Genomic DNA, 27,734 nt, shown 5'->3' with positions numbered 1-27,734 from the left:
AATAGAGTGAAAGGCCTATTTTCATGGCAGGTGGGCTGTAGAAGGGAGGTTTTAATGACTCTTTATTCTTGGATTTATAATCTGACACGCTGTACGCACATGTGTTTGTCACGAAACTGTGTGAGGTGCCTACCACCATCCATGCATTGTCCAGCAGATGTTAAAGCCATCAAGTGTGTTTTCTCCCAGTTCCAAAGGAAAACATTCTCTATTTTGGGATGTGGGATTTTTTTTTTTAACTGATCTAAATAAACAAACAAAAATAGTCGTGGAGAGGTAGGGCTTACATGATCATAAGAAACCTGTGTAAATGAGGATCTAAGGCCTGTTCCCTGACCCATAAACTGGGTTAGTAATTAGTTGCTCCTGCAGTTTGTTGTTGTCACAAAACCCGAGGTTAGGCTGAGGCCTATTTGGAAATCACACGCAATATGGGATAGCTAAACATACACTTACTGCAGGGACCAAGCGTTGGTTGCTACTTACAATAATACCTGAGAGTCTGCAGGCACAGCTGAGGTCATGTCCTGTGGGATGCCGGAGCAGTGTAGAAAGCACAGCACTTTCCCCATGGGGTTTTCAGCCAAGGACCCCAAAACTACGGATGAATGTGCTAAGTGGGCCCTTGTATGGATATGGTGCTCCTTAGCAGGACCAGAGCCTATAGTGTACAGGCAGGGTGATAACTTACCCTCTCTTTTATATAAATATATATATATATATACACATATACATGTGCTTCATTAATAAGAGAATAGAGGGTAGAATATGCCTCGTGGCTTGGCATGAGCTGAACTAATAAATAAAGGAGGTTTCTAGCACCAGCTGGGTTCCTTTTGCTACACTGTAAAACCCTTAACTTCAAATTGCTGAATCCTGTGTTTCAGTGATGAGAGTAAACCAAATTAACCAGTGAGAAATAAAAAATGGCAGCCTCCTTACTGAGGAAATTCTACTGTGCAAGAAAGTACTACTAGTGATATGTTGCCTCTGTCTCTAGGGGAAGAGATGAAGGAAGCCTAGAACTCTAGTAATTCTGCAAGTTTGTAATTGCTGCAGGCAATTAGGCTCTGTCTTGGTTGTCCAGTCAAGGCAGACCCAAAGCTGCCTGTAGGATTAGGTTTGCTCATTTTCCTTATTATTATGTTGTAAGTGAAGCTTCAAATATGACAGCAGAGCATCCTCCAAGAGCAAGGGAGCCCTCTGTGCCCATGGGCATGGTGAGCTAGGACACCATCGGACTTGCTTGTGGACGAGCTAGGGACTGGGTGAAGCAGCCACGTAGGTAGAAGGCAGATACGGGATAAAACAGTACCACAGCCACCACTACACCAAGGATACTCTTACATTATTCTCTAAACACTCCAAAATTTTTTGGAACAACCCGTGGAATTAATGAAAATAAGAGCTGAAAATCGCTAGAAACAACTGTGTAAGTCCTGATCTTACTCTCAAAGAAGCCAGTGGGAATTTGAATGTTTAGTTCCTCAGGCTCTAAGTATGAAAGAAAAAAAGCCCCTAAAATATCTTCATAGGTAGCCCCTATAAAAGCACAAGATTCAAAAGCATTCCTTCAGGAGATCAAGGACGGTCCAGCCTTTGAAGCCTGGAGGATTGGGAAATTTAAAGATCTTTGTGGCAATCATATTGTGCCATTAGAAATCTACCATTTGGAATTGTAAAGCATTTAAAAGGAATGATTCCAAATTCCACAGCTGTCTGGTGAGTGACAACTTGATGTGGCCTGGGGGGTAGGAAGAAGGTCATTGTTGGGAAAACAGTTAAAATGAACATTTTCTGAACAGATGCTTTAGATAATACTTTGATAAATGAGGTTAAAAACAAATAAAATAATCTGGGTGACTTCCAGAAAATAGCAGACTAGCAAAACAAACAAACCAAACTCAAAATGCAAAGACACAAAATAGGTATAGGGCTGGTATTTAGAAGATTGTAATAGAAGACTATTCAAAATAAAATGAACAACAAACAGAGTCTAAACCAGCAAGATGAGACAATTCTGCTGGCTATGGGAGGTTATACCTTTTTTTTTTATTATTATTATTTTATTATTGCTTTGCAGTTTTGCCAAGCAAGAGAGCTTCTGGAAGGCTCAGCTGTTAGTTTTGATACATTAGAATATTTGTCAATCCATTTTTATTGCCCTTTTTCAAACCATTCAAGCAGCTCAGCTGTTGATGAAAATACAAAAAGCATTGCATGCGCTTAGCAAGTGGATAATGAGAGCGGCCCCCTCAGTTTAGTATCTTTGTCAGCAGAGTGTAGTGAGAAAAGTAAACAAACAGCATCACTGATGACAAACTGATTTATGGAATTGTTTGTTTTCATAATTTTCAGCATAGTTTATGGATAAAGGTCCTGATCCTGTGGCTGCTGAGAACCTTGTAGGGCTGGCCGCTGGCTGGGTGCCCTTAGTTCTCATTAAAAGCTCCTTGTAGAAGTGATTTGGAACTATACAGAATAGGGTCTGTTGGGATTATTTTTAAGGGAAGATTTTCCCTTGCCTTTTAACAGAATTCATACCAAACAGTTTCTAATTCTAATTTCTTCTGGCAATCCCTTTATAGGTAAAAACAAATGTATCTAATATGTATAAACTGGGGGGGAAAGGAGAAAATTCACCCCCAAATTCAGTATAACCTTTAATTTTATCCTCTTTAATCCTTTGATAATTTTTGTGCTTCTACTGCAGAAAAGCAATTTTGCTAATCACCTTTGTGCCAATCCCTGCATTCCTGACAATAGCGTGAACAGCTTCCATCAAAGTCTTTGATGTGGGAAAGACACACACACACATATAATCTGAAAACAATTCAGCTCCTTGGTTCTCAATGGTGAGCACTCTGCTTTAATAGAGTGCAAGTTCCGTGGAGGTTTCTAATCCTTTCTGCCAAACAGAAGAGACACAGTCAGGTAGCACACCTTATTCAGAAGTTAAAATAACATGTTACTTGCTCTCAGAGAAAATCAAAACAACTCAAGATCAAAAACAGATTCCGCCAACCCTAACGGGATAGACTTTCTACTCAGATAACTCTTGATCTAAGTGTGTAACAAGTAACCTGCTTTAATCCCTCAAAGCGATGGTGTTACAGATAAGTACTGTAGTAGCAGAGGAGGTGTCTTAAGTTTCAGAAATACACAAAAGCATTCGTTGGAAGGAAAAACAAAACAAAGAGCTGTCCACATGATTGTGTCTTTAGCTGGAAAGGTGTATTTGAGGGCACTGCAAAGAAGAAAAAAGCCCCTTGAAGACAGGAGAAAGAAAGAAAGAAAGAAAAAAAGTCAGGCATTGAAATGGTATTTCTTCCAAGCTGGGTTTCATTGATCTGCACTGGTAAAGCGCAGCCTTTACAGGTGTCAGCTCCTGTTTTTAGCTCACAAATCTTGCAAGCTGGAATGGTCTGCTACTTCAGCACAGAATACTACCCCATTTTCTACAGGTTCAGAGTAATGAGTCATGAAAGGATCGGGATCTTTGACTGTATGATATGTAAAGGCTGTATTATTGACTTTATTATACTGCACTGGGCACCTGCATTGACTTCTTTATTAGAGTTCGAACAACGTAGCAGAAATAATCATACTATGTGTACAGTTTTAGTAACAGTTCAAAACTTTCCTTGGTTCTTGTTCCTGCAGACACTTACCTACGCACTTTGTTCAGCACTGATGAGAAGACTAGAGCCATTGGGCATCTTAGCCCGTGACGCACAGCACTGTCAGCTCCACAGCAGTCACAGCAGCTGAAACCACGCCTGAGAAGCGTGTGCAGTTGCAGGTCCATTCCTCTCATAAAGAAAATAATGGATTGTATCCATTGGGGCAAAAAAATAGTATTTGTGAAAATGTTGTAAGGCAATTATCCACACTAGAAAACAATGTTACATTTAAGAGAGCAACATATCATATTGTTTTTCTCATAACAATATTTACAACCCCTGTCCAGATCGTGCTTGACCCTCTCTGCGATTCCTGCTTACAAACACATTCCATCTTAGGCAAATCTTCCGTAGTTGTTTTTACCTTGGGCCACAAACTGGAGAGCACTAAGGCCCCGCTTCGCAGATGCACTCATCCATACTTTTGTTCTGGTATCACCAAGGGCCACACTGCACATTTTACTTTGCAGCCAGGCTCCTTCCAGAGTGCACCAAGTAATTTTCCTGGCAAAGTGGCACAGGCTGAGGACTGGAATACGGGTGTCACATAGCATGGGGAGACGCGACTACCAGAGGCATGTCAGATGTAGCCTCTGCAAAGTGACAGAGCCTAAGATGAGAAGGGACCTCTTTCACTGTCTTGTCTGATATCCTGAGTTAGGAGTCGCTAGGTCAGTTCCTGATTTAAGTTTTAGTTGTTGTGGTCCAGTCAGGCTCTCTTAGGGGAACAAAAATCTGATATTATTTTTAAAAAAATCCAGTAATGGTGAATGAACCATAAATCTTGATAAGCTGTTTCAATAGTTAATTTTCTTCGTTACCAAAACATGCTTTATTTATAAATTTGCTTCCCATCACCTTCTGTCAAGCGATCTTATCTCTTTGTCTGCTAAATTGAAGATCCTGGTGTTACCAGATTTTTCTTCCTGTTTCAGTGCTCATAAGGCATGATCACCTCACACCTTAACCTTCTCTTTAGAGAACTAAATAGACTGAGCACTTTGGGTCTCACTATAAAACATGCTTGACAGTCCAGCAATCATTCTTACTACTCTTCTTTGAAACCCCTCTCGTTTTTCAACATCCTTCTTAAAATGTTGGCTGGACAAATTATTTCCAAAGCCGTCACAACAGAGTCAAAACCAGAGGTAAAAGAACCTCCTGGCTCGTTTGTTTCCCAGGACAGCACCAGCCCTTTGGTCACAGCACTGCAGAAGGAGCTCACGTTCAGCTGATTATTCATCTTAATGAAGTCTTTACGGAATTGCAGCTTTGCAGGATAGAGTTACGTCCTTTCAGTGTGACCTACATTCTTTGTTCCTAGATGTGAAACTTCACATTTGGCTTGATTGAAATACATACAATTTGATTATGTCTAAACTTAACATAAGGTTGTGCAGCCATAAGCATCCTTTGCCTCTTCCCTGAGGCTTTGTGCCTCCTACAAAACTTTGCTAATAGTGACTTCAGATTTTTTTTCCAGGTCACGAATAAGAATATCAAATAATGTAGGGTCCATAAGCTTTCTCTGGAATCCCACTGGAGAAAGACCAACTTAATAATAAATTTCTCTTTACAGTAACAATTTAAGACAGAGAAGTCATTCAGCTTTTAATAAATTTAATGTTTCACACATTGACAAAGTCTATTACAAAAGAGCTAATTATAAATATATGTTTAAGCTTAACATCATCATAAAGATATTGAATTAGTTTGTTATAAAACTGCGTTCACACCAATCTTCCATAGTCTTTTGTTAAGCAATGTTTGTTACGTTACCTCCCTTTCAATTGGCTACTGAAATCCTGCACCAGATGTGCAGTTATCTTACCTGAGCTTAATATTAGGCTGAGAATTTTGTAATTAATTGGGCTGATGCACTCGGAATAAATGCTGATAAAACATTTGCCTTCTTCTGGAATCTCCTTGAATTCCAGGGTGCATTGAAACTCAGTCTAAATGGACCAGACGGTTCCTCAGCTGGCAGTGTTGAACCTCTCAAATACAAGGCCTCCAGAGCTGCTGATTTAGCCATCTGAATACTTGAGTGCTTGAGATTACGCAGACACGATGACCTTCTGGAACTAGATGCGATAACTGTCTAAAAGGCCTGTCTGCTATGGTAACCTCATTATATGCTGAAATTTATTTTCCTACTCCACTATGCAAAAGGAGATGTAGTCTGTGGTGGGTAAGCGATACCTATACAAAGCATTCTAGGTAGATGATTTACTTTTCATAATTTATCTATTTTTTAATTCTGAGGCAGAAGTTTCCCCAAGCACTTCAGGCTTCCATAGAGTGGAAAATACTGCAAGAAAGAATAGTACAACACTATACTCATATTTTCCTGCTCCACTGTTTGTGGAAGGCTACTCTGCCATTTTGGACCAGGATCCTTCTGTGTTGTCAGTACTCCAGGCTCCTGTGGATGGCAATAATGACTCAGTTATTAAGAAGGTTTTTTTTTTTTTTTTGGTGGTGGTGTGCATGTATGTATGTAGATACATGTGTGAAGTGTGAGCACTTTTTCAGCCCTTGCTCTGTGGAGGGGGAACTGCAGGGTCTGAGCAAAAAGCCAGCCTTAAATTCTCTGTGGCAAGGCCCCTTCTTACATGGGGAAGACCCTTTCTTTTAAGTGTCCCGGGAATCTGGTAGTTGAGAACAGCAGTGCAACACCAGATGACCCCTGCTGTCATCTCGTGGGTGACAGGAACTCCTGACCCTGCTCGAGGATAATTAATGAGCAGCAATCACCTTGCTGTTCACCTTCCTTCGCCGGGGTGCTAGCCCAGCCAGGGCTGCTCCAGGTGGCGGAGCAGATGCTCTGGTTACCTGGGATCACCGTTCCCACCATTAATTATTCACGTTATTAGAGAACGCATAGATAAGGTGACGTTATTAATACCAGCTACGAAGAACACCAACCCAGAGGGCGGAAGGGGGGGGGGGGGCAGTTTCGTGGTGGACGGTCCACGGGGCAGTCCCAGTGGCCCCCATTAAGGAACTAACTCGCTACCGAGGGTGGGCTCGGCGTGTCCCCGTGTCCCCCCCCCACCCCGGCCGCCGCCGCCTCCTCCCCCGGAGGGGGGCAGTGACAGGCAGCGGCTCCTGCCCCATGTGACTGGGGAGCGGCTGCCCCCGTCCATGGCTTGGCCTCCCCCGGGCAGCAGCAGCTCCGGCTCCCGGGGAGGAGGGGCAGGAGCTGCTGCTCCATGGGGAGGAAGGGCAGCCCCCGATCCCCCCAGGCGGAGGGGGGATCCCGGGCCGCCTCCCCCCCCTCCTCCCCCCCCCTTTCCCCGCTCTGGGCCTTACCCGAGGAGCTGCTGCTCCTCATCTGCTCCTACCTGGACGTGCAGGCCTTGGGCCGCCTGGGCCAGGTCTGCCGCCGCCTGCGTTTCCTCAGCAGCCGCGATCTCCTCTGGAGGCGCATAGCCCGCGGCTGCCTCAACTCCGGCTTCACCCAGCTCGGCACCGACCTGTAAGCGCGGCCTCCGCGGCCGAAGGGCGAGGGGGAGGCGGCGGCGGCGGCTGGGAAAGGCCGGGGATGCTGCGGCCTAGCCGGTTGCTAAGGGGCGCTCTGCGCTCCTGGCGTAGTCGCTAAGGGGGGCTCCCCGCTGCCGTCAGGGGGCGGAGGGAAGGGGGGGGGCTATTCTCGAAGCGCGGCTGCGCCGTCCTCGCTCTGCGCCCTCGAGGGGCGGCGAGGGCAGGGGAAGGGCCGCGGCGCAGGGGCCGCCGTGGGGCCGCCCCCGGGAGGGGAGGGACCGCGCGTGGCGGGCCCGGGGCTGCTCCAGGATGTGGGGTCTGCCCCGGGCTGTGCCCAGCAGGGTCGGGGAGAGTGGGGAGAAGCTTTAAGTGCCCCGCAGAAAGCGGGAGAGAGTGGTGGGGGGCTTCCCCAGCCCCCTCGGTGCCAAGCCAGGAGGGAGCAGCCCTCAAATGTTGGGTCTGGAGATGCTCTCCTGATGAGCTCCGTCCCCCAAACTCCCCCTAAGCACGACACGTAGGGTGTAGGCCTGGGGGCTTCAAGCCAGGGGAGGTGGGAAGCATGGAGAAACTGAAGGAGCTGCTGTGTGCCAGCTCTCCCTCACAGCTGCTGAGTGGCACCTTCGGTCTTGCCTGCAACTACCAGGGGAGGCAAAATGCCAGGGGCAGTTCAGGTTGGAAATTAGGAGACATTTCGTCTCAGAAAGAGTAGTTGGGCATCGGAACGGGTTGCCTAGGGAGGTGGTGGAGTCACTGTCCCTAGGGGTGTTTAAGGAAAGGTTGGACCTGGTGCTTAGGGATGTGGTTCAGTGGGTGACATTGGTAGTAAGAGGACAGTTGGACCAAATGATCTGGGAGGTCTTTTCCAACCTTAATGATTCTGTCATTCTACCAAAGCCTCAAAGACGCCTCAGAAAAGTGGTTGTAAGGGAGCAAGACCTGGCCTAGCATCTGAGGGAAAGCCTGGAGAATGATCCTAAACGTGTTATTGGGTGCATGAGCCTTTGTGGCAGGGGGCCCCAGGAATACATGTTCCTCCAAGCCTCCTGCTCCCAGAGCAGCTGTGCTGGTATTGCTGGTGACGGCTGTCACAGAGGAAGCGACTGTTGGACTCTGTGGCTTGTGGGGTTTAAAGTTTTGTGGACAGGTTTGCTGTTTTGTTGTTGTTGTTGTTTTTAAATTCAACAGCACATCTTCAGATTAGGTGTGAGACCCGTTGGCTTCACTGTGTATGACACCAGCATCTTTCTAGATGGAAGTGTTTTGGGGTTTTGGCCTTGGCAGTCCTTAGTAAGAATCCAAAGGCTGCATTTCCTCTCTTAAATTTTACTAGCATACGAAATACCGCTCAGAGGCAGCCACACAACATGGGCTTTCCTTGCTGCTTGGAGGATCCTGAGAGGAAGCTCGTGTTCTTTGGGTCTATGAATCGCTTCCTGTGATTCCCTATAGCTGCCAGCTCAGAGCCCAGGATCTTGTGTGTCATCCAGTGACACAGTATTGTTGCCCTAAATGTTGTTTACGTGAATCATAAAAGAAGGGATGTTTGAGGCCTGTTTTGCTGTCTCATGGTGTTATCTCATCAGTGGCACAGACGTGGAGAAACAGCTATGGCCCCTGCTGTCAGGAGTTGAGCGTTGGTGGTGTTGACAATCCCTGTGTTGGGTTTTCAGGCCAGGACTTAAACCCACTCAATTTTTGTAGGTTGGTAGCTGTAGCCAGTGGATGTTACGGCCACGGACTGGGCTTCGAAAAGTGAACCACAGTTCCCTAGGAAGTAAGCAGGAATAAGGGCTACAGAATGGCTGTGCGTTGGACTCTGTCTGCTGTGATATATGATTTTGTCTCCTGAGGAAATGAAGTTCTGTATTTTTCATTAAGAATAAGGTGATACTATGCTGTTTCGGTTGCGGGAGGGATCAGGTGTACAGCAGAGCAGGTGCAGCATATGTAAGGACCACCACTTCCCCTGCAGAGGAATGCAGCTCTATAAACAGCTACAGAAAACAGCTACAGAAAAGGTTTGCTAGGTCAGAGGGTCTAAGTGAAGGGAAGGGTACTTGAGTGTCACAAGCTCTCAGGGATTTCAGTGCTGTTAGATTGCTATGAACAGGATCTTTTTTTTTTTTTTTTTTTAGTAATTCTAGGGTGTGCTTTTGCGCTGAATCCTATTTTCAAGTTTTCTTTAAACAACTTTAGCACAGAGTGCTGCTTTTAGCATTGGTCAGCACTGCCCTGGTCCTAGGGAGTTCAATCTTAGGTAATGCACCAAGTGGCCTTACAAGTCAGTCCTACAGGAACCTTGAGATATTCTAGAGGAAGAATCCTTTAATTACTTTTAACTTCACGGAAGTCTCACGCAATCTTGGTTTGTTGTACAGTTATAAAATTTGTACCTAACTGAAGAAGAGTTTAACAGTTGGTGTGGCAGCTTGAGGGTTTAAATAGCCATGTCTCTTCCATACCCCCTGCTCCTCATGCATGTCTCCAAGACCAAGAGCATACTCCAAGATTGCTCTTCTTGCAGTTGAGTGAGTAAGATTTAAGGAGAGAGGTTATATTTTTAACCAATACAAGCTAGGGAGGGGGTCTGGCTAAACTGGGCACACAGCCTTTCTTCCTGATAGTTATTCCAGGTAAGAAACTGGTAGGTTGCTCGTTGAAGGTTAAATTTGAGCTGAGTAGGTGTTTAAGCTAGAATATCACTGGATAAATAGAAAGGTAATGAAGGTGATGGGTAGCTGGGCCTTCTTGATAACTGCTTTCTTAATCACACAGCGTAAATCTTGAGTTCGTCAAGCTTGGCTATGACTTGCTCGAAAGCAGAAGCTTCTGTTGCATGTTCTGGGTAACACTGCATTAGGTGAACACTGTTTTTTACTTTCAAGAGGTATTTGTTCAATGCTGTCTGCAACTGAGAAAGCAAAGGCTGGAACCGTTTTATGGTAAATGTACTTAATGAAATAATATGCACGGTTCTAACATTAGATCTTAAACTGATGGTCCCTGGGAGGCTAGCATAAGTTAAAAACTAGTCTAGGGAATATTTACTGTTTAAAACAAAAAACATCTCGGAACGAGTTTGATCATTTCTGCTGTTAAATGTTTTTTGATAAGCCATCTGTTAATGCTTGCTAAATAGAGATAAATTTGATCCTGGAGTGTAAGATGGCTGTGAAACTTACCCCCCCCCTCCCCCACTTGCCCATTTTTTAAAAGGGTGATTAACTTGAAAATGACACCATTTCTTTAAAATGTTGTTTCTGTTAGGTATATCTTCAGATAATTGTAACGAGAAGATCAGAGGGAATGGGGCTTTAGCTTGTATGTGAAACAACTGGTTTTGTGCAGTCAGCTTGCATATAACAATTTCTCATGCCAAAATAGGGAACAGAGAAACTTTCTAAGAAACTGTTTGCAAAACCCTTGCTGTAGAGGAGCATGGGAAAGAGAAATTGTAGTACCTAACACAGTTTGATTTAACTTTCAAAATTATCTACTCCCCATCTTGGCTATCCACCTTTAAAAATTGGCAGCTATTTTTATCTCAGGACATATGTTTAAATAATGCTAATTTGGCTAATGTTGGCAAAGGAAGATCGGAACTTTATCCTAGATGCTAGTTGTTATGCAGAAAGGCATATCCACAGCGTTGACAGTCTCTCATATTTGCTCTTTTTGGTGGATTCAGCTAATGAGGAGCTGTGTGTGTAAGCTAAATATTTACGGTATTGTTTCAATCATGCACTTTGCACACAGCAAACCTTTTTCTTCTTTGCTATGTTTCCATACACTTCATTCCTTGGCAGGGGGAATCACTAGGTTTGCATTGGTGTGAGTTCGTGTATATTAGGACTACCAGGGCCTGACTTGGAAAGGTTCTTAAGCACATTCTTGGTGTTCAAAATGCACTTCTCCTTCTTTGAATCATGAGTAAGTAAATGCTTAATAGAATATTGTGTCACTGGTTGGAAACGTACAGTGGTTTTAGATATTTGTGGTTCTTGGCACCTGTCCTGCATGCATCTGTGTCAGGCTACCTTTTGTTACGTGTTGTCATGTTAACGTTATGTATAGACCCATCCTGCAATAAGACCTTGTCATGGAGCTGGTAAAAAGATAGTCCCCATGCTACGAGTTTTGCTTCACACAGTCATGGGGACTGCTCAAGGAAGCGTTGAGACCCCTCTTCATGACGTAAGGTGAGCGTTTTTGTTCCAAAAATGCATGGCAGCATATCACAGAAAAACACGGCTTAATAATTCTTTTTGCAGCTAAGCTGTAGCTGAGCAGTAAGCACAAAGCCTCCGGGGTTTCTGGTGAGTATAGTGATATTACAGTTGTGTCTGGTAGCCTGCGTCTGTTTTGCCAGCTGTTGTACAGGCCCAGCAAGAGCAGTCCCTGCCTTGAAGAGCTCGCTGCCCAAATAGGCAGGGTAAACAAGGGCTGGGAAGCGGAGGCAGCGAGATGTGAACCAGGCTGCCCTCTGTGCAGCAGGTCAGTGTCAGAGCCAGGAATAGAAGAGGGTGCTTTGAGCCCGCAGCCAGGGCCTGCCCGCTGGACCACCTCGGACTGGAGAAATCGGAGAGGCAGAGAGGCTCGTCGCAAGGTGGTTCTTTATTTAAAGCGTGGACAAAAGGAATAAAGTTGCAGCTGGGCTAAACTTATTTCCTCTTTGCTACAACGGAATTTTAGAGGGCAAGTTAAAAGTTGCAACCTAAATAGCTTGGCGGCGTCCTCTTTGTAATGTATTAATAGCTGTTGTCAAGATATAGAAATGTTCCACTGCGTGTTTTCTCTCTCCCTGTCTCCTGTCCTGCCTTGCCCACGAGGATCAAGCTGTATTCTCCACTCCAGAAATACAGATTAATCAGTGGGTGAATTTATCATCACTGAGTATTTAAGAACTAGTGCAAGCATTTCTGTGAGTTAATAAAAGCAGTATTTTCTCCAGATCTTGGAAAAATATATACACCTGCAGGAGCAGGAAATGGCCAATCTATGCAAGTCAAATCCAAACGCAAAGTGCAGCAATCATAGGAGACCTCTGCCTTCGGTACTGGAAGGGGAGGGAGTGTGAAGCAGCCTGTAAAGCTGCTTCAGTTTCCTTCATCTTTTGGAACGTGTTTTACCAAAGTTTCATTACTTTAAGTCAGAAATGAAGGAGGCAATGAACTGGTGCAGACGATGCAGAGGGGAATCCTCTGGGGAGGATATTGCAATAACGGAAAAGCCTGGAAGAGGGCACACAGCTATTGCTTTGTGCTGGAGAAGTCTGTGGGTTTTAGAAACTCCTCTTAGCTTCCTATTCTGTCTTAAACTCTTAGTTCTGGGCAGTTCAGGCCTGCCAGGATGGCTCCACGATATCAAAACAGCTTCTTGACCCAGGAATGGGAAATTTGTTTGTTAGAGTTCCTGCTGGCCTGCCTCCCTTACAATCTTCATGAGTTCAAAGCAGCAGAAGAATTTTACCTAGTTCAGGGCTTACGAAATGTATGCTGTGCCTGTTGCTATTATTCCTGTAACCTGCATAAGTGAAATAGCTACATGGTATTTCACTCCATCCGACTCTGCTCTTTCAGATCAGAATATACATGACAACTACTGGGCAGCTGCAGGTTTGTTCACATCTTCCTAGGCTATTCATTTTTATTTTTTTTAATGCAGCCCGGTTTTCAGCTCCAAAAAGTCTAAATAGCTTCTTGAGAGATGCAAAATGCTGCGTGGAGTTTCTATCCGAGTTCCCATTGCGAGGTGGGGGATCATCATAAGGGAGGTGGTATTTGGTGGCAGAGCGGTATGGCACAGGCTTGGTGATGATGTTTCTGTTGTTGGTTTTGTTTGTTTGTTTTTGGAAGCGTGTCTTTGCTGCGTGTACAGAAATTCGCCTGCTCTCCTGGGTCTGATTAGAAGTCTCCAGTTTCTTCATGCAGGTGGATCGCTCACAAGACCCGTGAGGTGGGGCAGGAAACCTGCACTGCCTGGTAGGGTCTGGCTGAGGGAGCTTAGAGGCACCGGCGGAGGCAAGGAGCAGCGAGAGAAGTCTGCAGATCGATCTTCATCTCAGAGTTATTTGAACCCGTGTCACACAGGAAGGGGGAGAGCGCAGAAGACAGACTGAGCCTGGCGGTAAGCTAAAGAAGGGTCATGCGCTAAAGGAATTCAGGTGGAATTTTTTCACTGGAAGAGCTATTTTGCAAGCAAGTCGACTTCTTGAGGACAGCAACAGGAGCTCCTGACATAAATAGCTTTTCCCTCTTGGCTGTCTGTTGGTGGCCCGTGACTTGCAAATGCACCGAGACCCTGCCACTCAACAGGTGTGTCCCGATTACACAAATAAGAGCAGTTGGTCCCTGTGTTAGCCATCTCTGCCACAGGGCCAAGGTTGAAAGCCGGGCTTAGCCACCGTGACCTATTTGTTCCTCTGTATGACCCTTCGAGGCAGGCTAGAGGCAGGCTGGTGACAGCTTTTATGCAGGCAGCAGATTTTGTCCGCAGAAGAGATTCGCTCTCAGCGGGTCTCTGCAGACTTGCATTTCCAGACGAGCTCTTTCGGCACTTAAAGTGCAGCAAAATGCAAAGCACTTCGGCGGGTTAGGATGCCCCATGCAGCTGGGAAAATAGACGGTATGACACGTTGGTGTTACCTTCTGTAACACGGTCTGTGTTGTTGCAGGCACCGTTGTTTTGGCACATGCTGAAATAGTAGACGGCCAGTAGGAACCTCCCCGGGACGCAGTAAAACAGAAGCTCCTGCTATTGCAGGAATACCATTTCTAGTGGCAAAGGAGTTTGCACGGGGAAGGGATCACTGAAGGCAACGACGCTGGAGGTGAAGCTTTGGGAGGAGATGTGCTTAATCTCTGGCTGAGTAATTCTTTCTTCTGCTTCTTTTTTTGGAGGCCAGGCCAGCAACTGTCATGGTGGCTGAGGTCGCCTGGGTCAGCGGTGCTGTGGGGGGATAGTCCCAGACCCTCACTTCAGCAGCTGGGAAGTGGGCTCCAGGCGGAATATTAAATTTCTTCTGGTAACTCTGCCAAGAAAGAGAGGAAATCCATAATTTGAGCAAAATACTTTAACCTTTTTTTTGGAAGGGAGGGTGAGGTAGGAAGGGGGAAATGAAAGTTCCTTTATAGCAGGTTGGTTGGGATGACTTTTATCCTGGAACGTTCTCCCAGGCTGTGACAAACGTTCAGCTTCCCTTTCGTAGTGAAACAAAGTCTTTGCAAAGCGAACGTCCACCAGGATTGCATGCAATTGGAAGCGTGCGTTAACTCAGGTCATGTATTACACCACACAGTTTGGGATCCTGATAAGAGTGCTTTTTGGATTAATTAGCTAATAAAAAAAGAGCGTATGTACTGGATTATGTGACTTTATAGGCTGTTAATAATTGTGACCCCTTAGCAAAGGTGTTAAAATGATGGACTCTGGTCCTTGTGTGGGTTTTGAGAGCATTTTGCTTGAATTTCACTGAATTTTCACATACAGTATTCACCAGTTCTTGTACTGTGTGTTTCCTGTCATCCTTGTAGGGTGCCGGGCTGTCCTCCAGTTGTGTACTGATGCAGCTCTGTGTTGTTCCTGGTAAAAACAGTGATCCTTCCTCAGTGAGTCAGCCTCTGCAGTCCTGGAGTTCACTGCTGGGTGGTTTCTTTGAGAACCCGAATGCCAAGAGCTTGATTTCACAGGGAACTTAAGCATGTACTGAATTTTAAGCACGTGGTTTAGTGTTTTGCTGGATTGCGTGCTAAGAAAGGTCAAGTTATTCATTGGCTGTGGATAGTGGTCTCTGCACAGCATCTTCCATAGGATATATCTCTGTGAGGTGGGTTAGTCTCCCAAATTTTTGAATGTTCAATCCAGTTGCTGACGTGGGAGGTACTTGCTTAAGTCAAGCACTCAGTGTAGATGTATGATGACTCTTGATGATGTTTCTCAGGTCATCACGGAGCAATTCTTCAATTTACATGTATAGAGAGTGTGCTGATCATTACTGAAGCAAAAGAGTTTTATAGGGGAGAAAATGATCTTTTTATTTTTAATCAAATGATTAAGTTTATATGGCGATGCCTTTTTTAGCTTTCTAAGATCTGAGAATTACTCTAGTGCATTGCAATGTTGCTCATCACCCTCGCTGATGTATTTTGGGAGTTGAACTGGAGAGTGCTGTTGAGGAAGCAAATCAAATTATATGTCAGCACTTGATTCCATCACTGGCCTTGATTTAACTTCCTTCTGGGTATAAGGGATAAAATGTCTCTGACCAACAATGAAAATCTTTGCGGGTCATTCTCTGCTGCCGTGGTATTGGCAAAGGAATCAGTCCAGCTTCTGCATCCCCCTTCTCATGGCCTCCTTATGTCCTGTCCCATCTCTTGCTTCTGTTTCGAATAAATGGAATTTCTGTAAACTAAAGGGTGGATGCTTCTAAGGCAAGTTTAAATTATCTGGATCCAGAATTGTTATGTGGAGGAGGCAGGCTGGATGAATTTTATGTCTACTAACAGAAAAACAAACAAACAAACATCCCCCCACACCCTAAAAACCAACAAGGGTTTGTGCATTGAGCTCCGGGTACCTAGTAGGGCCACTTTTCTTGTTGGGCCCCAATTAGGAAAGTGGTCAGCTTTGTAGGATAACAGCTTCGTTTTTGACCTTGGATTCACCTTTTTTTGGAGCCATGGAAATTGCATCTAGTCTCAGTAAGGTTTGTGTGCTGAGCTCAGGATATCTGTTTGGACCAGTACGTGTTGGGGGGGGGGTTGTGGCATGAGTGCATTTTCCATCACCGTGCAAGTTGGTGACTTAAAATCTGTACGTGGGGAGAACTTAACTGGGGGCTGAGCGTGGGGAGAGAAGTTTTGGAGAAATGAATGGAATTGGATGTAGGCGGAGAGCCTGAACTCTGTCTGGGAGAGTAATAAGCAATGAGGAGGCTGCTGGACCCGACCTGACTTTTCAGTGCTGTGCATTCCTCATCTCAGACGCTATCTGGCTCCACAGACTCCTGCAAGTGCTCTCTTTAAATGTAATTCCTCTTCTTGCAGCCTAGGCTAACTCCAGAGATTTAAATTTATTATTTTTTTTAAAGGGTTAGGAGAAATAAAGAGCCTGTTGCTTCCTAAATTCACTTTTATTTGGTGTGGCGCTACTGATGATAAACTTAGAGTTGCGCAGGTTTCTAGGGGACGGAAAGCTTTTCTGTGTGTGGTTTCTGTTTTTGTTTAAAATGGGTCACATGCCCAGGAATGCAGTCAAATTATAATGGTGACTAAGTGCCGGAAAGCATAGAAAAGGGGAGGGAAGGGTGAATAGAAAAAAAAAAAAAAAAAAGCCTGAGGCTATGGAAGGAAGGCTGGGAAAATGAGAATCTGGCCAGGCCCCAGGGCCAGGTTAGAGATTCCTGCACCCATTAACAACCACAGGAGATGTTTATTTACAGGGAGCTACTCTTTGTTTTAAAAATGACAGTACCCAAAAATCAGACTTTTGGGAAGTGCGTTGGGGGCGTGGTGGTGATGGGAGAAGGGAGCTGGTCCTGGCTGGGCACCAGTCCCCATCTATCAGTGGTCTGAGGGTCTTCGTTTCACCCCATGTGGTTGGGAACATTTGCAGTCGGGAAGTACGTGAAAAGGGAAACAACTCTTGTACTCTGCTAAGTGATTCACAACGCCAAGTTACAAAGGATAACATTGAGAGTTTCTTGTTTATACTTTTCTGGTCCTTTCTACCTAAGCAGCTCCACCAAGGATATTGAATAATTAAGCTTATGGTATGAGAAAGGTAGGTATTAAAGCTGTAAAGCTGCTTTTTTTTTTTTTTTTTAAATCTTTAATCAACTCTGGATCATGAAGGAAAACAGATGGTGAACAGCTGCTTGAACTGGGTAAATTCGAGTAGCCACTAAAGAGACCTGGGTCCCAGGTCTCTGTGGTACGTACCTTTTGTCACTTTTTGAGCTCTGTTGATCTTGGCTTGTCCCAGTAACTTTGGTTTGTACCCCAGTGACTGGGTATGAGCTACAGTCTCTCCTTTAGTAACTTCAAGTAACTTGGACTAGAATTAGAGAAATTCCAGCGATGTGGTGAAGTTCTCAGTCTTTTGGTGAGCTACAAAAGCTGGTCCATCTTATTTGAGGCGTGTGTGCATTGGGTGGTTGTACAGATGAACAAATTTTATTTGTAGTCTGAACCTATCTTGGTTTCTAATTACTGTATCTGGTTATGTGATTGTCAGGCAAGTGAGGAACGGGAGCAGTTTCTTTACTACTCTTCTGGCTTCTAGTTTCAGTATTCTCCTGACTGGTGTTTCCTCCATCTGTTGTGTGTGTTGTTGCCCTTAGCCTAACGGGCTTTTTTTAGTCTCTGGAAGAAAAGAGGTGTCTTGTTTCTTTGGCTGCTCTGGTAATTTCTTTGTGCGTTGTCTTGATTACATTTTGCTTGAACCTGTGTTGCTGTCTGTATACCTCTGATCTGATCTAACACTTGTACAATAGTGGTCATCAGGGATGGCTTGCTTTGTCAATGAACACCCACTCTGCTCAGGGCTCCTTTCTTGTCAGCTCTCACAAGCTACAGCGAGCCCTGGCACCGTCAATGTTTGCCGGTTCATCATTTTTGGAGCCAGAGTGAGAACGTACCTGTAACCTGGCTTGGTTGTGTCTGTTCTCTGTGTAGCATCAGTCGTGGTTGCTAATCTCATCTCTCTCCCTTTGTCTGCAGAGCGGCTGGCATCCCAGTGAAGGAAAGGGTGAAGGTCTCTCGCAACTGGAGGCATGGACGCTGCCGGAGGGAGACGGTCCTGAAATGGAAACGAAAGCAAGTGGCTCCTTCCTCTTCTCCTGGGTTCTGTCAGCTGCTGAGGGGCCTTGGGTTTGCTTCTGTGCTCAGAAATGAGATGTTCCATGCTCCTTCTCATCCATGGGGGTTTTACAAGCAATGTCACTGGCCTGTTTTGGATGTTGCTGGCTAGCTGGATGTGGGGTAACTGCAGTTGCTGCCTTGCCCTAGGGATTCGCTCTGCCAGTCGAGAGTTCCTCTCTCAGTAAGAGCCTGAATTTGGCATTGTTCTGATCTGTGCAGTTCTAGTTGGATTTAGTAACCTTTACTTCAGACTCCAGACTATTATGTGCTTATCTATTGCTGTATGCCATGAGCAGTTTCCTGCCCTGTTCACACCATGACCATACTTGATCCCAGATTTGGACTTAGGTGTCTCCTCAAAATGCTTGTTTTATCTCCCATGCTTTATCCTGGCCCTTGATTTGAATGTACAAATCTAAAATGTTAACTGCTATTCTTCTACCTTATGCTTCTTCTTTCTTCTACCGTATGCTTCCCTCCTTCACTAACAAAGTATATATTTGGCATTAATGAGAGGAGGGTGGCGTTAAATTCTTTCTTGCAGACCTACTCAGCTTTCAAAGCAAAGCACGAGATATGTCTCTTGTCTGAACAGCACATCTAAATTTTTAGCTTTCACATCACCAGACAGAAGGGAAAATGAGAACAACTATGGTTTGTTAGCTGCTGAAGAGCAGGGACCTGCTACTGAGCTTTCATGCCTTTTTTCTGCTGCGTAGATTGAAGTGGTGGATAATGTGCCACTGCTTGTCTGAAGTCCTGGGAACAGCTGTAATGAGCAGAGTGGTTCTTGGTGCAGGTTGTATACCTGCCTTTGAAGTGCCTGTGACCATCTGTGAAGACAGGCTCTGTGGTTGTTAGAGATCATTACTAAACCAGCTTCCCAAATGAAAATGCAAGGTCTGGTTTAATGAGGCCGCCATCCAAACTGCATCCTCTAATTTTCATTTATCCTGCTTTCAAATTTGTTACTTCTCCTTATGAAAAAAACATAGAAAAAGGTAAAAAGCTAAACTGCAACAGGAAGAGACATAGAAACTGGCTGTAGTCTGGGGAAGCTGGATATTCACTTGGCTTTACAGGACTGTGTGGGAGTAGAGGAAGGAAGAGGAAATCAAAGCCTGCCTCAAACCAAAGCTGCTGCTCTAAAGATGCCTCTTATTTTTTCCATGCATATGACCAAATCCCAAATGAACGTTATAACCTATGCTCCACTGCTCTGTCCCCGTGACTAAAAGCTTCTTATTGGAAATGAATGCAAGGCAAGCAGGAACTTTCTATCTAGTAATCTACCATGTCCTCTTGCTTGCTTCTAGCCCTTCATTGCGATGATATGAGGTGCCACTGTGTGCAGTGCCTCTGCTGACACAGAAAATCACGACCACTGAGGATGAATGATCTACAAAAAAGAGACAGGTTTTGATGCTTTCAAAACAGCTAGTCTGAATAGTTTGAGAACTGAGAAGATGTTCTCTGGAAAGGCTCTGTTTTTGCTCAATGTTTTCATGGTGTTGTGGTTTAACCATGGGTATTGGACACATGGGTATTGGCGCACTTGGCAGTGACTGTGCAGAGTGGAGACAATTTCACACATCTGTGCCTCATAGGACATGAGCCTCATGTCTCTCTGTATCTGGCCTTGTATCTAGAAGGTCAGTTTTTTGATTCTCTGGTGGCTATGCAAACAAGATCTTGAGCAGAGAGCTCACTGCCTAAGTGTGCATTGCAGCCTGTTTTGTTTTCTGCATTTTGGTTTTGTTTCAGGAATAAATAAATGTGTTGTGATGACAGACTTGATTCAGATATTCCTTGAATATCTTCTCTCTTGATCTCCCAGGAAGTGAAGCTTATTTTCCACTTTTAACTTCAATCTTCAAAATAGTTTGAATACTCCTTTAGCGTTCACTGCTCTTGTGCCTGGAACCCCTCTGTAGGGAATTGCCACTATCCCATAAATAGTAAGGGGCAGAAGGGATGTATGGACTCATCTGGAAGACGGGCATCAGAAATCAAGGGAGGTTGCTCTGCCATTACTTTTAACTCAGAGGTGGAAGAGGTGTGAGTGTAGAAAAATACCTCCTCTATATGAAGAGCACAAAAATCTTGGATACCCTCAGGCTTAGCCTGCTGCTTTGCATAGTAGTGTACAGCGTGTGTAGGAGATGCAGGACTTCACAGGAAGATATGTGTTATTTGATGTGACCTGTTCCTCTGCTCAGATGCATGTGGGACAGTGGCAGCTTTGTGTTGTTTGCTGGGCATCAGCAAATAATGAGGACAACTAGACTGTTTGCACCAAGAGCCTGGGATTGAAGGCTCTGTTAGAAATGCTTGACATAGCTCACAAATGCGTGATAGTCTAGTTCCTTAAAAAGTGCAGGGCTCGTGAAGAGGGGTCAGGGAGCCTTAAGTATTTCCTATCTAAATTCACTAGGCTCTTGGGCATCTTCTCTTCCAGAGATTCCATGCTTCATTTTCCTCGGCTCTTGGTTAGAAAAATGCCAGCAATGTGATTTGCTTTATATGTTGCTAAAGAAACTCCACTTCTTAGCTGTGCTATATTAACTCCTGCTTTTTGTATTTGACCAGCAGCTCCAAATTTACAGTTTTCTTTAATTTGTTTATGTATAAAATCTTTTTTTCTTCTTCTTTTAGTGTGTGTGTGTGTGTGTGTATTTTTTTGTTTTCCTCTCCCACCCACCCCCTGACCACAACCTGCTCTCTGTTTGCAGTTTGATGCCCTGGATGGAGTTGGATGGCGAGTATCTCTACCTGTCTCAAGCTGAGAACATCCAGGCCTACCAGCTCTGTCCAGATGGTACAGGTTTGCAGCGTCACCCTCAAGCTATCTTCTCTGGCCACCAGGAGGACGTATGTCGCTTTGTACTTGTCAACTCCCACATTGTCAGTGGAGGAGGGTAAGTTGGGTGAATGAAGGGAGCCCAAGGAGCCTGGTAGTGAAGCTGGAAAGGTTTTGTGTAACTCCAGCCCAGAGCAGATGGGTTAATCTTGCTACACCATGTCCTTACGTTCAGCTGAATTCAGCTCTTGCTTTCTCTCTTAGGATTTGGTTCTCTTCTGAGAAAGCTGAAGAGCTGAGTTTCATGCTGTTGACCTTATGAACTGTCCTTTTCTCTTTTGAACTTGTGCAGATGTCCACAGGATAGTCAAATCAGGACTGTGTGTAGAGTCACACAATCCTGACTGATCTGCAAGGTTAATTTCTTTCCCTGATACAGTCAGGGAATCTAGGCTGTGTTCTAATACTCAGAACTGCTGGTTAACTGAGACTGCAGTTGTGCATTAAGCTTTCTAGAGACAAGTGTATCCTTATTAGACCTACTGATATAATTGTGGAGAGGGGGAAAACTGCCAAGTACTCCGGCACACGCACACTTCTCCAATTAATTTTGCATTTGGCTGGCCTTTTTCAATTACAGCAAATGACAGAACTGTTATATATAAAGTTTTAGCTATTAATATACTCAGCACTTCGGCACAGAATTGAGAGATGCAAGCATGGCTGTCTGCCCTGGATGCCTTGACACTCTCCCCTGTGAACTGTAGCCCAAAATTCAGGTGAAAATGAAGGCATGCATTTAAAATTCCAGCAACTGTATTGGCTGAGAAAAAGTCTAAGTGTCTTTGTAGTTAATTCAAAATGCAAAGCCCTCTGTAACTGCTCTGAAAAGAATGAAAAGCTGAGGCTCTAACATGACACTTACTCCCTTACTCTGTCCATTCAGCATCCAGCCAGGATTCTGGCAAGCTGAAAGCAGGAGAAGGAGGAATGGCTGCTCTGCTGCTTTCTACAGTTTAGCACAAAGTGGTGGGTGGAAAGTTAGCCAGGAAATTTGTCATCTGCAGCAGATCAGGCTTTGAATGGCCAGATGCGGGATCCAGATGGGATTTTGAGAGAACAGGTGATGTGTGAGGAGTGGAGGGTTAATAATGCTGTTTGAATTTCATCTCTCTTGAGACATCAGTCCAGGTCTTTTAGTGGCACTGCCAAGCAGGAATGGAAGGTGTGTGACTAGCCAAGGGAGATGCAGCTGATACACTCCCTGCTTGGGGATTTGTTTTTCAGAGATGGAAATATTGTCCTTCACAAGATCCACGGCTCCTACAGTGTCAAGTTCTCTGCTCATGAACAAGAGGTGAACTGTGTGGACTTCCAAGGTGGCCTCATTGTCAGTGGCTCCCGGGACAGAACAGCGAAGGTGAGCAGTGATGTTCCAGCAGCTGCAGGTGCTGCTGCAGTGGTGACCTCGGAGGTCTTGTGCCATGAAAGTTTGTGTCAGCAAAGCTCTCAGGAAAGCCCTGGCTTGCGTGTCTGCAGGAGGAGTGCTGGGTATCTTGGCATAGGCTTATGTCTCTGCAAAGATGCTTGCTATGCCAAGCTTTTAAGAAAGAGATTTGGCAGTACTTTAGGATATCAGCTGCTAGTTTAAACTAGGAAGTACAAAAGAAGGCAGCTAATGTTTTGTTTCTTTCGTTGTATGTTTGTCTAACACTATAGTGGAAATCCTTGTCAGTTAGTCTGAAATTTGCCCTATATATCTCAAGCACATCCGTGCTTTGTGATGTAGTGCTGCTTCACATGCTCTCTGTTGTATATTTGATCTCTTTAAAGGATAGCATGATGTTTTTTCCAGCTCTATGGGACTGTAGTTTATTTATATTTTTTATTTTTTATGGTTCTTGGTTTGCAAATTGGGAGTGAAATTGGGCTATGAATATCACAAGCTCCCATTTCTCCGTTACAGTTGGCATCACTGAATCCTGTCGCATAATTGCTGGCTGTTTGTTTTTGAGACAGGACGTTGTTGATTTTTTTTGTCCTGGATCTGATTGGCAATGATGTGTTCTTGCACGGACCTGGAGAGCTGTTCTCCTGAGCTGTAACAAATTCTGTTTTAGTAGTTTAGGAAACTCCACATAGTGATTTCACCTGTGTCCTGCTAGCATGATGCAGTGCCTGTAGCATCTTCACAAGCACTTGTTATTAGTAGTGGTTGCTGAATGTTGAAAGTTTTTGCTTTTGCTCAGGGTAGGATGCTGGATACTTTTGATCCTTGGTACATATCTTGGAGCATTAATGGAGGTAAGAGGAAAAACTGCTATTCCTGTTTGACAAGGGGTGAAGGTGGGCCAAAAGAAGACCTAAATGTCTCTTTCCAGGTTTTATAGGAAGTGTGTGTTAATGGGTAACTATCTGACAAAGCTGCTGAGCAACTCTACCCTATCTATTCTGGTTGGTCCCTCTGTATGAGCGTACTCCTGGGTAAAATCACCCACAAGGAGACCACTGTTCAGATGCAGAAGGCACTATTTTGAGATGCTGCTTACCTCCTGGAAACAAGGTGTTGATACTGCTTTTTCTGACATTTAAGCAGGGCTGCTCCTCTTTGTTTTCTGGAGCTTCTCTACTGGGAGAGTGCCTTCTTGGTGCTTCCCTGGCAGCCAGAGGAGAGACCTCCCCTGACCTTGAGAACAAATTCCTGAAGGCCAGGGGGGAATTTAAGTCTGTTTTTCTTGGAGCTAGTGTGAGATCTTGCCCACCCAGTGCTCCCTCCAGCATAGGCTCTAAGGATGTTCATCGTTTATTTTTTACTATCTCTTTTGTAGGCTGCCTTGTTTGCATGAATGAGACTCTTGGAGGGTGGAAGGGAATCCCTACCAGCCTTTTAAAGGGGCTCTAAATGTCTAAGCTATTGAGGGCTCTGCTGAGTGTTGATTAGGACTAAGCCCTGAAGAGCTGCTAATGTACATTCCTGTGTGATAGGCACCAGATAGTGTGCTCTGAGCAATATTTTTAACCTGTAGGAGATAGGGATGCCTTAAAAGAGTTAAGCTTTTCTGCTGCTTTTGCTGACACTAGGTGCTAAATTCCCCGCTGACAAGAATAGCCTGCAATCCTGGGCATTATCAACAAACAAACAAATAGGGCACTCCCAGCTTTGAAGTCCTGAAGTGAAACATTGTGGGTTGGTTACACAGAACTGGGGGGCTCAAGTTCTCTGAGCCAAGAATGAGGGCAAGGTGGGGAAAGTGAGGAACGTGAGCAGAGGCCCCAGCAAGAAGCTGGGGGACTTTATAAGGACCCAGAAACAAAGGTAGTGGGGAAGGTGAACTGGTGGGTGGGGATGTGCATGTGTGCACTGGTGGGGGAGGGAAGAGATTTCTCTCACATTGTCTTGTCAGTGAGCAAGGCGGGGGGGGCACTGAATAGCCTGGGGTACACTTAAGAAGCTTGGTCCAAAGGGGGTGGCTTTATACAGAGCTATTTTACAGGGTAGTGAACAATTAATTTTACAGACAATAGGAATGGAAATATTTCCAGGGATGGTACAAAGTCTTCCTGCACTGTTCAAGAGAACAGCAGAGATCTGATCAAATCTCACTTCTAGATTGTTTAACTCCAGAAGATGAGAAATGTCTGTGCTGAGTGCTGCCCTAGAAAGCGCGTGGTGATGGGGTTGATTTCTCTGTTCCCCGTGGTGAAGTGGGATGGAAAGTCATACTAATAAGCTGAGTCATCGTGTAACTCTGAGTGCTTGTTTCTGCCAGTGATGGAAAGGCTCTCCTCAGAAATAAGTAATGGGAATGCAGGGAGAGGATATCAGGGAAGGTGAGCAAGGCACTTTGGGGAGCTCTTGCAGCACAACATTAACAGTGTGCATCCTACCTTCTGGGTGACGTGGCATAATGTGCATCTCTCTCTTTAGGTTTGGTCCCTGGCCGCGGGCAGAGTTGGGCAGTGTCTACATACAGTGCAGACAGAGGATCGAGTGTGGTCCATTGCTATCAGCCCATTATTAAGGTAAATGAGCTCTCTTTATTCCCCATTTCCAACAGAGAGAAGTAAAGGAGTTGGATAGGATGTGTGTCCCCAAAAGACGTGTTGTTCCCCAGCACAGCAGAGTGGTCCCCTTATAAGAGGCTGTGAAAATAGCCCTGCATTTCTGTTACTGTCTCAGGTGGGACCTGTTCAGTCTTATTTGCGGAGCAAATTCTCTGACTTGCTCTGCCTTCCTAGTTAGAAGCAATGAGCCAGGTCCTCTTGAGGTTTTCTGTACTGAAAAGATGCCAACTTGTATTTTCATTCTGTGGCAGAAGAGATGCCAAGCAAAAAGATCCCTACTTTTTTGGCTTGGCAAGCTTGCTTGGAGCTGTGTGCAGTGGTTAGCGCTCAGTTTTCAGGGTAAATTCAGTGTGCTGAACAGGGGAAGGTAGAAGCAGAGTTCAGGGACAAGTTTTTCCAACCTCTATCACCTGTAGTTCTGTGCTTCTAATGCAGATGTAATGCTACAACTTCAGCATGGAAGGTAAGGGCAAAATACCAGTGTCTTCCAAGGTGTTTTTCAACCTGATCCTGTTCTTGAGGAAGTGAAAATATCAGCAATTTAAACTCTTGCTGTTAAAATCTTACACTGGCCAGCAATGATCTGTCTCTTTGCATTATTAAGCTGTTCTTCTTCATGCAAGAGAGATTCTTATTTAGCTTTCCTGAGGGGAAGGGGAAAAAAGAGCTGTTGTTGCTGTCCACCTGATGTCTTCAACAAGTGAATTTTAGGCTTGTGCAATACCCAAGTATTTCCCCAAACTGCTGTCCTCAGTAGGTGTCTGAGCTTGTTTTTCAGGCAGCAGAAACTTAGTGGTGCAGAGCTAGTGGCATTATCAAGGAAGTGACCCTCTGGGCCTGCTATGATTTTGCCGTTCCCTTGTCCCATTGCTCCAAACGTTTGGCACAGATAGTGTTTTTGAAGCAGTGCCATGTGCATTAATGCTGCTGTAAGATGTTGGATAGAAACACTTTGCAGTCTTCTGTGCTGCTAGGGCCCCTTTTCTAGCAGACAGGCTCTGGCTCTAGCACCACGTCTGGTTAGAGCCTAGTGGCATGCTGCTTCCTACTCCTAAGTGATGACCTACGGAGGTGGCCTCTTGTCAGGACAGTGTTCCTCTCCCTGGCGTGCACACTTGTGCACGCTCTTTGTCACAATATTTACCCACTGTCTCCCCACTCCCCCCTTTCCTCCCTGCAGGGTGATAAATGAGGGGTGGTAGAACAGCTACCCCATGAACAAGTAGGCTTAAATTGTGCACTCTTTTTATGAGACTGTGGACTGTACCAGCCTCCCCCACAAGCCTGCCCTATTCCCTCTCCCCCCCCCCCCCCCCCCCCCCCCGATCTTGCCCCTCCATATTTTGGGGAGGGGGGTAGAGAATTAGAGCCAATTAGCCACGTCATTAATTCTTCAATTTGACGGCTGATATAGCAGGGCCTGAAACACGCTGCTGACCTCGTATAATGGGAACCCTGCTCCTTAACATATTGACGATGGGAGAAGTTAATTAAAATTCCACAGAGAGAAGGTGTCGGCTAACCTATAAACCTGTCGCTTCTCAGAACAAATCGCAGCCATCTTAGAAGAGAGAGAGGATCAGAGCAGGAGGGCATGTGGTGGGGGAGGGCCAGGGCAAGGGGCAGGGGAGATGAATTTTTCACTAATAGGTTTTATTGCTTGCTGTCTAATGAGGGTGAGTATCAAAAAGATAATATCTTGTTTCTAGCAAGGTCTGCTTTGGGGAGCTCTGTGGTTTCTGTTTTATTTGCAAGAGCCCATATTTCACCCACATGCATTCCCTATGCACTTGTGTGTGAAGCTTTTCCTCCTTAGCAGTCCCCATCCTCCTGGCCAGCACTTGGATGCATTTGCTCCTCGGTGAGGCTGAACGTGGCCTGTATCCTCCACTTCCTCCTGAACACTCGACATACCCTCCCAGTTCTGCCTCCTCACTTGCTGTAAACTGGGAACTCCTCCATAAGAATGGATAGTTGTGCTGGTGTAGAACTGCTGCACAGTCAGGTTCCAACCACATAAGTATTTTGACCCATCATTGCTGACAGTCCACCAGCTCTCTGCTACGTACAGAGCTCTGGAACAGCTCAAACCAGTTGTGTGTGGTGGGGTAGGAGCAGGGAGAGCTTCTCTAGCTCTAGCCATTAGAAATTGCTTTGGAGAGGCTGAAGTTTTCTGACCTGGAGGTCTGCCAAAACTAAGGCTCTCTAAAGCAGTCAGGGCTGGATTCTTGCTGAACCTCAACTGTTAATAGGCAGCAGTGAAACTTTTCTTCTTCTGTTTCAGAAATCTCTTTGTCACTGAAGCTTCCATAGTATCCCATGCAGTCCTGATGCACAGCTGGGGTTTCTGCTGTGTCTGCTGGAATCCTGCTGCTGCTCTAACGGACAGTGCCTGTACCCACAAACTAAACTTCAGTAGGCAGGACCTGGACCAGTGCATCCCTAGCAAGAATGGAATCATCACAGCAACGTTGCTAGGAGCAGTCAAGGGGGCTTGTACAGCTGTGCAATTGCTTTGCCCTTCATAGATACTTGTAGTCTCCAAGTGCAGCTCCTTGGGCTTTAGTGTTCTGTTTAGAGTCATCCCCAGTTTCCATACGGCTGTACAGAAATCCTCTCACAGATGTGCTGAGTTATGCAGGAGGCTTCCTTGCTCTTTGTCTCGTGATGCTGGGCTGGATGCTGACAGGGTCTGCAAGCAGAATGATGCCATTAAGGAAAATCAAGTAGGGTGAAAGGTAGTAAAAAGGTACCAGGGATACCAGATCGTTTCTTCTTGCTGCACGGGGAGAACTGTGGTTAGTCTTTTGTGTTACCTTTTCAGTCGTAGAAGCGCCT

The 27,734-nt window shown here is 45.2% G+C and overlaps 1 protein-coding gene and 1 long non-coding RNA gene across 2 annotated transcripts in view; one reads left to right on the top strand and one right to left on the bottom strand.

Moving 5' to 3' along the window:
• Positions 1–1,523: 1,523 nt before the first annotated feature.
• LOC125182376 (uncharacterized) lies at positions 1,524–7,170 on the bottom strand. The gene is made up of 3 exons (XR_007161969.2): positions 7,031–7,170; positions 3,672–6,108; positions 1,524–2,908 (listed from the first exon to the last, which is right to left on the bottom strand). It is a non-coding gene; the product is annotated as an uncharacterized lncRNA (long non-coding RNA).
• The window catches only part of FBXW4 (F-box and WD repeat domain containing 4), a 59,333-nt gene continuing 38,400 nt past the window's right edge, over positions 6,802–27,734 (top strand). Inside the window, exons 1-5 of the mRNA XM_048060463.2 lie at positions 6,802–7,164; positions 17,891–17,986; positions 20,764–20,949; positions 22,119–22,251; positions 24,760–24,854. Of these exons, the coding sequence (XP_047916420.2) occupies positions 6,899–7,164; positions 17,891–17,986; positions 20,764–20,949; positions 22,119–22,251; positions 24,760–24,854 (776 nt within the window). The 5' untranslated portion in view covers positions 6,802–6,898. The remainder of the gene's footprint in view (positions 7,165–17,890; positions 17,987–20,763; positions 20,950–22,118; positions 22,252–24,759; positions 24,855–27,734) is intronic.

Source organism: Anser cygnoides, chromosome 7 (genome assembly GCF_040182565.1).
Source record: "Anser cygnoides isolate HZ-2024a breed goose chromosome 7, Taihu_goose_T2T_genome, whole genome shotgun sequence".
In the NCBI taxonomy this organism is placed as follows: Eukaryota; Metazoa; Chordata; class Aves; order Anseriformes; family Anatidae; genus Anser; species Anser cygnoides.
Note: the sequence above shows the minus strand (reverse complement) of the source record. Positions and strands in the feature narration are given on the sequence as shown.